Below are 12,196 nucleotides of genomic sequence, written 5' to 3'. Positions count from 1 at the left end.
ATAATTATTTTATACCTTCAATATAGCTCATGCTTATGAGATGTTCAGACTTAAACAAATTCAGGGAACTGTCTGGTTTTTTGCACCCAAAGACAAGCCTCAAGTATTAAAGACAATTATGTCATTGTCATAAAATACCAACCGTGGGCTTAACCAGACTCTGCAAGGCAGTTTTAAAAGGAATCTTTTGATATCATTTTCTTTTCTGTTTGCATACATTTTCCAGATCACAGCATTGATTTTTGGGATCTGTGCTTTTTATAAAATATTTAAGAGAGGTCTTTAGTTGCCAGTTGTAACTATGCTGCAAATAGCAGGTCATAAATCCAATGGCCATTTTCATTCAGATATAACCAATATCAACAGTTCTCCAAGAATAAGGTGCAAAAAGTCAGTCCAGTACAAAGATAGTTTACCTCAACTAGTGACTTAGGCAAGAGTCCTGATTTTAAAAGCTCTTGTGTTTAGAAGCAGGGATACATTAGATTTACCAAACTCTAAGCTTTTATGTTACCTACTCCCTTTGTTGCCAGAAGATTCTAATGTAAAAAAGTTGAATAATAAAAGTTACTTTCATTAAGAATAGTAATTTCTTCTTTAAGCCTTCAGACTAAGTCACATATTACTACTATCTATCTTTCATTCTCTTTCAAAGCTCTACTCCCTTAATTGCTTGAGAATGGCATTTGCTTCTTTTGGAGACGTGTTTTCAAATATTGCAATGCAAGGTTTTGAGTGTAATAGCATCCTAATGCCATTCTCATGTAAGTGGGATGAAGCTTTGTGTACCAACATGAAATTCAAGAATCTTGCTAGACCAAATAGCAATACAAAAAGCCATTTGAGTATACAATATTAATACGAGAATTTAATTATTTATCTGGCAATGCTTCAGCCACTTCCTTAAAAAACTTGAACAGACTGTTAAGAGACAATGACTTTTCACAGGGACTCTGAGAAATTGATTGAAAAGGACTATTTTGAGGTTGGAAGACTTGTTATCTAATGAGTGAGGATGTCTGGACTTATTTCAAGCAACTTTCATAGCTATTAAACCATAATAAACTAAAAATGCATCACAAACAGGCTGTATAAATACACCTAAATCCCTAAAGATGATCCGAGAACTTCCTCCCAGGAATGCATATGCAACAGTAATACCAAGGTGAACACACATTAAAACCTTACTGCAAACCTACGAGAAAATTCATAAGCTAAACTTGCTAGAAGGCACCAAGCCAATGAAAGGTTGATGACAGCTGCTAACTTCAAAATCAGCCAAGCCAGAATAAGATCTCCCCTGCTTCTCCATTAAGCTATGGAAACTGAAGGTTAAAATCAACAAAACCACACAGACCACAGTCCAAACTAAGCAACCGGCACACTATTCCCACCCTCCACATTACAGACTTTCAGCTCTGCTCAGTCTGTCTTTGCTGGGCAGCCAAGAACAGGATGGACACAGAGCAGCATCAAGCAGCAACCTTCCAATTCAAATGGCAACTCCCAGTGAGATGGTAAAATGAAACTTTAAAGCACTGCCAAGCAATTAGGTTCAGAAGTTTTATTTTAGTGGGATATTGAAGAACTATAGTCATTTAAGAGTCAAACAATTCCCCTTGTTAGATACCAATGTTCTCAGAGCTTCTGCACATGCATAGGAATACACAGAACTAATCTAGGTAAGCAGAGGAAAAGAGGAGATTAAAATTCTTAATGTTCATTCCCTTTGAATAGCTTCCTTTTAGTTCCTTAGAACCTTAGTTCCTGGGAGACTTAGTTTGCCCACTTACAAACTGTTTGGCTGCCCGTGAACGAAGTATCCTAAAGAGCTGCAACCCCTGATTGCAGGCAAACTTACCTGAAGCAATGTATGACTTCAGCTGATGTAGATGTGCCCAGCCTGGCTTGAAGCCAGCTAACTCAGATACTGAGAGCAGTGGGCCACAGCAACAGGAGGCTGAAAAACCCATCAGGTACTCTCAGTAAAAACTTGGGCAAGAGCCTAGGCAGGGCTCTGTACTGCTGTAGGCTAAATTATTATCAGTAGTTGAGCTGTCTAGTTAAGAAGTGCATACATATGTATGTCCTCATCAGCTGGTCTCTCTCTGCTGGGCTGCATTGTAGGCAATGGATACAGCAATATCCCAGACAGATCTACCTATTGTCTAGCTGCCCAGTGCCGAGCTCCATATAAGCTAGTTTACTTCTAAGAGGCTAGCTTGGGTATCAAAAAAGGACGCTCTTGAAGCCTTAGTTATCCCTGATAGACTGGAATAGATCTCCCTACTAATTTGGGGACCAAGGTGCTTTGAGTTCTCCAAAGGTGAGCTACCTCTTAACAGCAGAATCTCTATGGAAAGATTGAACACAGCAGCATGCAAGAAAGATCAACTGGAACAGCTGCTGTGTGTTTATTTTTCCCCCTTTCTTTAATAAATAGTTTGTAGCTCTGCTTATCGTTGAATATGTGTCCCATGAGAAGCAAACAATCCTAGGTGGTTATATTCCTGAACTGGCATTAAGCAATAAGATGGGGCCCTGGCTATTTCTTGTTTTCCTAGAAGGGAAGCTAAAGCTAAGGTGTATTGATGCTCAGTCCTCTCTCCACCCTATGTATCTCCATCCTTGCTGCCCTCAAGGCTCTAGCAAGAAGGATCACCACTTCCCAGGACTCCACATCTTGTACACAAATGACACAAGTGTCTTAAGCATGCAACACCCATTAAAAAGGTTAATTTTAAGACAACTTTCAAAGCAGCTAGAAATTACATCAATGCAAAATTTGCTGAAAAGGGCAGCTCAAGTGACAACTTACGGTTCGATCCTGAAGCCCTCAGTCAAAACTTTCACACAATGTGAGGCTTATCGTACAAAACTTTCCACCAAGCTAGAAGTCCTATGGGCTGGGGTGGAATGTGGAATTAATAGCTGAGAGAATTAACTGGCAGCAAAAAATAGAAAAAGAAATAGAGAAAAACACACAAAAGAAAGAGAGACAAAAAATACCAAAGCTATCATGCCTCTAGGTCACTTGGCTTATCAGACTCTCACCACATATATTGAACTATCCAACCCAAATTGGAAAGATCCATAATGTTTGTGGTTATTTGTGAGGTATGGGTTTCATGCTCATCAGTAATATGGAGAGGAACATCTTTACTCGATTTGTTCCTGGCAGTACATGCATATAACAAGGCAGGAGCACCATATATAAATCCAGGATACATTTGCCTTTGAAAGTCAATATGGCCTCTGGGTATCCCTGCCTCATGTAGCAGGACCAGAGAGCAGCAGGGCCATAGACATGCTGGGCCACACACATGATCGGTGCAATAGGCTTGTGGTCAGCTGAAGAGCAGGGCAGGAGACAGGTCAGTGGATAGGTTCAAATACTGATCTAGTGTGCAAAAGCCCCACAGAGAGAAAGAGCTGTGGTGATTCATCCCACAGAGGACAGTAATAACAGAGGAATGCTTTTTATGTCCTCCTAGGGGACAGATCCACTCCCTTCACCCTCATCTCTGTGAAAAGTCCTTATAAGACTCATTTAACTAGACCTTTGTGCAAGAAGTCATATTTTAGTCCACAGTGTAGTGTTACAGTTGATGCCCTCCAAAATTTCCAAAAGGCTTGCCTTTTTAATTCAGTTTTTCTTACAGTGACCAGTGAGTGCCCACACCTAACTAGTGCTTCCACTCACCCTCTGGTTCCCAGAGTCAGGCACCCATCCAGCTAATCTCTAGCCTCTACCTCAAGGCAAGAGGAACTTTGGATGGAAGCAAATGGTGGGAGGATTCAGCAGCATCATCCCTATTCTTCACTTTCTTGAGAGCTTACTTAGCCACTGCAGACTCCTCAAAGTCTTCCTCAGTTGTTTGGTTCCCCCAAGGGCTGAATACACTTTCCATTGAACCATCAAGATCTAGCTATTATGGGATTTAATGAGATGCCATGCCCCTTTTCCAATTTCTTGTTATTTAACCAGACACTTGGTTCACCGCTCCTTTTGCACAGAGAAGATCACTACTGACTACCCCAAGTTTTTACCCATTGCTGCTTGGGGCTTTTCCTTGGCTGCTGGTATCACTGGTTGGCATCACATTGACTTAGACATGCAACTCAACTTTAATAAGATGTTCCCTTCGTTTCCAAGTCATTGCTTGCTCCAGTGCTGCCCAAGGCTCTTAATAAACCTGGATTGAGCTCTGGATGCCCATGCTGAGCACACTCTACTGGCATGCACAGTCTTGTACAGTGATGCAATCCACTGCAGTCCTTTCATCTTGTAACCAAAACTGAGCATTGTCTTGCTTTGTGCTGTTGCCACACCATGCAGTTCTACATGCTGGTTGCTTCCCCTCCCCCAACTCCAACTTTGAGTTTCATATTCCTGTATCATGTCTTTTCCATACTCCTGTGTCATGTAGCATTGTAGGATCTGTATGGTGTCCAGTGCCAGAGCATTGCCTGCCCCACAAGGCTTCCATTTTAGCTAGGTGACTGCCTTGGCCTAGCCAATTCCAGTTGCTCTCTCCCAACAGACTGGGTGGGTTTAGTCCTAGCTCCCCAACTAGACCAGATCTCTTACCAAGGACTCAGCCCTGTACATTTGCAAGACTGGCTTCTCAGCCATAAGCTCTGTTCTTTCACCTGCCCTTCGGACCTTTATAAGAAGACATTGCACTTAGGTTTCATTTTTACATGGAGTGCAATGCTCTGCTCATTTCCACAAAACAGCTTCAGAGTTCCCTCCTCTGTCTCAGTTAACTGAAACCAGGCACCATCAGAAATGATGCTTTCTGCTGGTGAAGATAGCAAAGTACTGTCCAAACTTCCCCTACTGGCTCACCACATCTGCAGAGTTTGCCCTTGGGAGCTTTTGACTGCTCCGTGCTTCCACTCAAGGCATTTTCTTAGTTTGTTTTGATCATGGTGCCACATGCCATTCAGATATCACTCAGAGCCGAAGAATCTGGCAGAAACCTACTTCATTTGTTTACTGAATTCTAGCTGACCAGCACTGTTTAACATGAGCATCTGCAAGTGTAAGGGCTGGTTTCAACTGGCTCATTAATCTTTCAAGCTCTCCCCCACCCCAGCATTGAACAATGTATCTTCTATGCGTATGTACAGCACACGGCACGCTGGCTGTGGCCTTCACATTCTACTGTTACTTTGGCAGTGAGGAGTTAAAGCAGTTCCAGTATTTGCACACACACCTCTGGGTGGTAGGATAAGCCAGCCCAACTACTGCCTGGAGGAAGCTGGGTCTCCTTTTGGGAAGACAGCTTGCCTCTCATGGTGGCCGGCTGAAAGGCTGGGTTGAAAGTTCATTCGGGTCTCTCTAAATCTAGAGCAATGGGCCATTAGAGCAGAATACATCTCTGACATGATGTATGCTCAAGAGTACTGGAGACTGCAACGACTGTACATAATCGGTTCTCTTATCATAAAAAGTCATACATTAATTAACAGAGAGAAATCCTGAATGACATAGGAAATAATAGAGCTTGCTCCTATTTGACATCACCTAATGCTGTCATCTATTCACTTTGGCATGTCCTATATAGAAGATTTGCTGTAAGAATCGGGTCAGTGAAACCCAGAGCAAGTGTGTGTTACTGGCAACAGGTGCTGTTCTTTAATACGAAAAATTGCTCTATAAGTAATGGTTAAAAACTATTATGTTTCCAAGATTCAGGTATCATCAGGGTGAGTCAGAAGGTGCTTGTAAAATCATCTGCCAAGTGCCATACAACGATTCTCCACAAGTGGATGAAGCCTTTCACCTCTTCCCCACCTCATGCATGGTCCTAGGGCAGCAGTCCCTACATGCCAATGTCATCTGCCAACTGTGCAACAGCTGATGGAAGTTGTTTATTCTATAGTTATTACAGTCGCATGTGAGACCCTCAGGATGACCATCCTGATCCCAAGAAGTAGTTTCACATCACCTTGAATTGTAGCCTTCAACCTGGTCTCCATTACTTCTGTTCTGCTGTCAAAACATGTGATGGCAACCATCACAGCCAAAGCACATGCACTTCTGGTGGAAATGGAGCCCTTCAGAGCATACAGTACACCCAGGGAGGCACCAATTATAGAAATGACAGCAGCTGCCAACTGAAGGTGCAAAGAGCATCTACACATGCTTTCTGCTGTTTGCCAGCTGGCTACAAAAGCCCCAGGCCATGTGATAGAGGTGGAGCATCCTGTTGTGTCAGAGTTTTAGATACAGATGAATCCAAGTTACTCCATCAAAAGGTGTCCATGATCACTACGCCTGAGAAGACTGTACAACTGAAGAGCAAAGCAAGCAAGTCCGAACTAGCCCTTGAGATTGCCCTCCAATACCAGCACCATGGCTGGGAGACGAAGCTTGTACTGTACCTGCTGGCTCCAGCCTTTTTTGTACCAAGGACTCATGTTACACAGTCATTTAATGACTTTCCCCAGTACTAAAAGAAAATAAACCAATTGATAAAGGTCAAGGCTATGGAAGACTCTGCTTCCACTGTTTGCAGAGGTCATCAAACATTAACTGGACAAGCAGTGTCTCCTCCCTGTTATGCCCCAGGAGGGGAGAGAGAAACAACCTCACAGATATCAGTGGGAAGTCTCCCTTGCACCACACATTTGTGTGAAGAGTCTCTCAACCATTATCAAAGGAAGCAAAGTCAGAGGAACTGCAATATCAGGAGCCAGACAGAGCACATACCATCTTAAGATGTCTAAGAAAGGTGAAGTCATGCAAAGAGGTGAGTAGGGGGAAATGCTTTTCTTCTCCGGAAGATTCAGTTAAGGACTGTTTAATCCTTGTGGGCCAGAAGCTTCCTGCTGAGACTAGACCTGGAGTCAGCAAGCCTGTGCTAGAAGGATTAAAATAGGCAATAATCTGAGAGGAAACCAACAGGGTGTCCTGATCTGGAGCTCATTTGAATGCTGGCTATTAGCACAGACAGGGCCTGCTGGCCTTACCATTTCCAGAGAGGAATGAAAGACTTCAGAAGCTTCCTTCAAACACTTATTAATCCAGCAAGAGAGGTCTTCCCCTCACAGCTTGCTGAGGCCATTGTCTTGGCCTCTGCACATGGTCAACAAGCCCGTTGGAGTGCACACAGCTGCGAGAGCTGTAGGCTGAGCAGCCCTCAGCATGGCTCACCCATTGAATAGATGGAGTCTGCTTTGGAGAAAGATGTGAATTTCCCACGCACGCTGATGTGCCTGTGTGTGCAGGTGCCTGTGCCAGCCCATTCTTTCCCATGTCAATGTATGAGAAAGCCCTTCTTCAAAGCATAAGGTGAAAACTGGCAACCATAACCCCAGCCTTATAGGGGCCAAACCCTGATCCTATGGAAGTTAATGGCAAATCAATCTGGCCAAGACCGAAAACAACCTAGGAATTAATAAGCACCAGTACACTGGGCATGAGATTTAGGGCAGTGTTGAAATGTAGGTCTGAGAGGAAGGGTGCTCTGTGCACCATGCGCAGGTCTGGAAGATCTAGGGTCAATTCTGGCTCTGTGTGACTGCACAGACTCACTTACTTTTCTAGGTCTCTGCCCCCTATGAGTAACTTGGGGCACTAATCTTTTCCCCTCCCCACCTCATCAGTGCCTCTCCTTTTTAGACTAAAAGATCTTTGAGGCAGGGGCTATCTGCTGCATACTTCTAGCAGAGAGACCTTTGGGAGCTCTTGAGAGGATAATGATATTGGCCAGGAAGTGCTGGGGAATCAGTCCTGCTAGAGTCCCACAGTGTTTTAGCTAGTCATGCCTTTTAAGATGACTCTTTCCTCCAAATCACCCTCTGAAGAACAGTATCCCATTGCCAGGTTCTCTCCCCTTCTGGGGGCCAGAATTAAAGCAGTTGGACTATATAACCTGCTCCTCGAATGCCCCATGCTCTCAGAGTCTAACTCTATTTGCCATTCTCTTGCAACCCCACCAAGGCACAACCAGAGCAGAAGCTGGGTCCAAGGTCACAACAGTGAGGAGTACCAGGGTGGTGCTGAAGAACACCGTCTGCCCAGCAGAAATCCTCATCAATGATGGCAAGATAGTCAGCGTTCTACCTGGGAAGAGCAGGACCTATGCCAGTGGAGAGAAGGCAAGTACAGGCCAACTTGCTACATTCACAGATGTTAGGAAGATAATAAACACCCTGGCACCAGAGCCAGCAGGGAATGTTTGTGCTGTATTGGTTGACCAGGTGCAGCAGTCTGAGAGAGTAAAGAGCTCTTTCATGTAAGAGCAACTGGCCCCAGATCTCTCTCCACCTAGGGTTCCTGCCACTCAAGCCAGGTGGGCATAAACTGAGTACATAACCTCTTTTCTCTTCATGTGGAGGTGCTGGTACAATGTGGGACTGCTGCCCTAGGCAGGGTTGCAGGCAGGTAACCCTAAACCAGACATCACAGGGATGTAAAGATTTGGCAAGATTTGGGAACAGGTGTTTGCCAGGCCATAAGCAGGGAGCAACTCCAACTCACACTGCTGCACACTGCCTCTCCCCCCAAAATATCTCCCCTGTATTGCTTGAGGAGTAAAACAATGTATCTCATTGACTCCATGTAAGGGAGGAACAGTCAAACTGGCTGGGTACCTAGTGATGAGTAAAGCAGGCAGCTCGTGCCAGGGCCATACATCCTGCAATGTTCTAGTCTCAGTTCCCCCAGGGATGAACTTCAGGCCATCTGCCCAATCACCTTTATCAGCAACGTGCTGCTGATTAGAGCCCAGACAATAACTCTTAGCAAATAAACCACTGTATTAAATTCTGCTTCTTTTCCTGCTTGTAATTTTCCTGTGAGCAGTTCGCAACATTCACAGATGGATTTGTTACTCTAACTAGCACACTCAGCATGTGTTGGTCACCATTCTGTTTTATACTCATTAGACATTTGAGCAGCCTTTTGGACTGGGCACAAAGGTCACATGATTTATTTCTTTTGCCTGATTGGATGAAGAACTTTTAGTCATTTTATTATAAGTCCTTACATTTTCAAATGGCTGATTTGCTTCCTTCAAATAAAAACATATTTCCCTGGATGTTCCTTCCAGCAAGCCACATGCCTGGGGACATTCATGGAAAGCAGATACCAAAAGTTTTTGCAAAATATTCCAGTCAATCCATGTGGGAAATGTGACTCACCGGGCTGTATTTTAGAGTTTGCTTTTAAGATCAAGCAACTGACCCTCTCCCTGTGCATTATCACAGTATCCCATTACTTTATAAAGAGTTATCACACTGCAGCCTGGGAGAGGTAGAGTTTAAGAGATCGAAGACTGGAGTAGCAAGTTGTTGCAAAGGAAGATGTGGACTGACAGAGAAATGTGCAGATGCTTTTTAGCCATGCCTTGCTCCATCTCACTGTTCCAGATTCTGCTCTGGATTACTCTAGTCAACCATTACATTATCAAGGGCAACACAGACTAGAGAGAACTGTGATCAGAAATCTAGACAGGACCTGAAGGATTCTGCCCAACTCCAGACAGTCTCAGTTTACCTGCTAAACTGAGGGCCTGATGGATAGGGTGACCATATGTCCTGGTCTGGCCATGGCAGTTCCAGATTTTGGAAGCTGTCTCAATGTCCCAGACATTGGGAAAAAAATGAAGCAAAAGCCCCAGGTTGGTGCAAACCTGGAGTCAGAAGTCAGGAGCCAAGCACATGCAGGCGGGTTTGTGCCAGTCTAGGACTTGCTTCCATTTTTCCAGGGAGACCATTTGCTTCCATTTTTCCAGGGCTGCTCTCTGGTCCAGATGCCACTAGGCTGCGAGAAGAATTGCTTGCATGGTAGACTGGGGGGTGGAGGAGGGAAGAGCCACGGGGGGGGGCAGGTGTTTGTATATGTGTGTGTATATGTGTGTGCGCACTACACTGTCCTGCTCAACCCCACTCCTTGGAGCCATGGGTCAGGGGGTTCTGTTGGCACACCCTGGGGCCCCTCCCTTACCCCAGATTTCCTTCAAATTATTATGGTCACCCTACTAATGAAGCTTTGCGGATTTTTAGAAGCCAACAATCTGGTCCAAAACTTTCAGAGATAAAAAATTTTTAGAGTTTGGAACCAACTATCAAAAACATGGTAACTGCATTTAAACCAATGCCAGATCCTGAGCTGATGTCAGCCAGCATAACTCTATAGACTTCAATGGCATAGATTTACTCTGAACCAATTCCATTAGACTGATGCAAGTAAGACTGAAATCAGTTGCCTGGAATTTGGTTCAAGTTAAAACAAGTTGGTTCTAAAACTAGGAGTCTGATTTTGGACTGGATACAAAACAGCTTGGAGAGTTTCACTTGTCTACATAGACATCAAGCTAGGCTTTGATCTTGGTGACACAAGTGTAAAATGTTCAGAGATAGTTAGCTGGGTTAGTCTGAAGTCAAGCAGAAAGCAAGGCAGACTAACTGACTCAGAGGCATGAGCTTTTGTAGGCAATAGCCAACTTCATCAGGTGCTATGAATGGACTAAACTGTGTCCCTGTAAACTTCTTCACTTACTTAAGGGGAAATTTCTCCAGACGTACACCAGTGTCCTTGAGCATAAAAGCTGTCCCTGGATGTATTTAACTGAGCTGTTCTCTCTTTACCTTGTTGCCAACTCTTAGAAAGTCACCCCCAGGCAGAGTTTCTGGCAAGGCTGCCTTGTCATTCCAGTCCATACAACCATTTCATGAACACTCTAGTTATGCCACACTATCATAGGTTCAGAAATCACCCTTGCCATTAAAAAAAAGCACCAGGAGCTCAAAGCCAGAAAAATGTGAACGTTTTGGGATGAATTCCTAACTGGTGTTGTGCAAGTACATGCAGTACTACATGAGCTGCACCTGTTTATACTTCCTGGCCATCAGGTCCAAATTCATGTCAGTTTAGCTTGGGCTGAACTGAACCTTGGGCCTGAACTTTGGTGCAGTAATCTAAAGGTATGTTGACATTGCCTCTTGACCAGCACAAGAGAAAAGAGCACCCATGCCCCATGTATACTATGCCCCAAGCAAAATAGGAACATATGACTGGAGATGGCCCCATAACCAAGGCCAGCCTCTTGAGCATGCAGGCAACTGTTAACCAAAGAACTCCCCTTCAAATGCTCACCCACAATTATGAGGAAGCTTCCTTGGAGTGGCATTCAGCACATGCTAATAAACTTACTGCCTTGGGTGTGTTTATTGGCATACACCCAGCACCATACTTGGGACAGCTACATCACCTATACTGTTTAATTCATGAAATGGCTGTGCCATGTCCCAGTCCTCTGATGGTGTGGGCACGCCTCATGTCATGAGGCACAGAACCAGTGTCTCTTTCTAGCCCCCAGTCATGAAAATACAGCCCCGACATGACAGCTCAGAGGTCAGTGCAGAGGAACATTTTCTAAGAAGCTCCTTTTTGCCCATATCTCTTGCATGTATCTTTTTCTAGGTTAGAAGGTCAAAGGAAACTTGTAATCATCTCCTTGACCTCTTGCATTACAAGGTCCCCTGCATTTTTGCACTCGTTAGATGAACTGAAGATGCAGAATCAGACTTTGCACCTCTGATTCACCCTTGCCATTAATTTGCTGATGCAAATCCTGACTGTACAGATGATATCTGCCAAAGCAAAGATGCCCTTTTGCAAATTTGGCCTTTGGTAATTACAACCATGAAATCTGATTTGTATTAAAACCAGATGGAAGTCTTTGCAAGATCTAGAGCACAGCACCAAGCTGGTGACATAGCAATGAGGCAAGGCTGGATTAGAATCAAATTGTCATGTCACATCAACTAGAAGGCAGGGTAGATTTGCACCTTATGGACTAACCAATGTAAATATATATAGCACAAGCTTCAGAGACTTGAAGCTCACTTCATCAGGTGCTGTGAAAGGATGTGCAGAAAGCAGAATAAAAGAAGGAGACAAAAAATTAGAATACAAACCACAAGGGATGGGGAGAGAGGGAGGAGGTGGGAATGAGGGGCAGTGCTGGAAGAGGCAAACTAAGAGGCAGTAAACCCATCAGAACAAAGGAGTCACTAAAGTTAACCCAGGTAATGTGTAAGAATGCATAGTTCCCATTTAAACCATACTTAATACAGTCCAGTTTTGGATGATTTCTTCTTTTGCAATTTCCCACTCAAATCAGTTTTTAAGTTTGCTGTCTGAGAACAGTCACCTTCAGGTCAGCAATGAAGTATC

The 12,196-nt window shown here is 44.0% G+C and overlaps 1 protein-coding gene and 1 long non-coding RNA gene across 3 annotated transcripts in view; one reads left to right on the top strand and one right to left on the bottom strand.

Annotated features, from left to right (window-relative positions):
• Positions 1-980: 980 nt before the first annotated feature.
• Positions 981-10,757, bottom strand: LOC109315368. Its single transcript, XR_002102490.1, has 3 exons — positions 10,606-10,757; positions 1,862-1,960; positions 981-1,316 (listed from the first exon to the last, which is right to left on the bottom strand). It is a non-coding gene; the product is annotated as an uncharacterized LOC109315368 (long non-coding RNA).
• Positions 6,601-12,196, top strand: part of LOC109315364 (allantoinase, mitochondrial-like) — a 17,364-nt gene continuing 11,768 nt past the window's right edge. The window contains exons 1-2 of one of the 2 annotated variants that reach the window (XM_019543038.1): positions 6,601-6,761; positions 7,955-8,112. In XM_019543038.1, the coding sequence (XP_019398583.1) occupies positions 6,731-6,761; positions 7,955-8,112 (189 nt within the window). In that variant the 5' untranslated portion in view covers positions 6,601-6,730. The remainder of the gene's footprint in view (positions 6,762-7,954; positions 8,113-12,196) is intronic. The other variant, XM_019543039.1, reaches the window with a different exon arrangement.

This window comes from Crocodylus porosus, unplaced genomic scaffold, assembly GCF_001723895.1.
Source record: "Crocodylus porosus isolate Cpor-Errol unplaced genomic scaffold, CroPor_comp1, whole genome shotgun sequence".
In the NCBI taxonomy this organism is placed as follows: domain Eukaryota; kingdom Metazoa; phylum Chordata; order Crocodylia; family Crocodylidae; genus Crocodylus; species Crocodylus porosus.
This window is presented reverse-complemented; position numbering and strand designations above follow the sequence as displayed.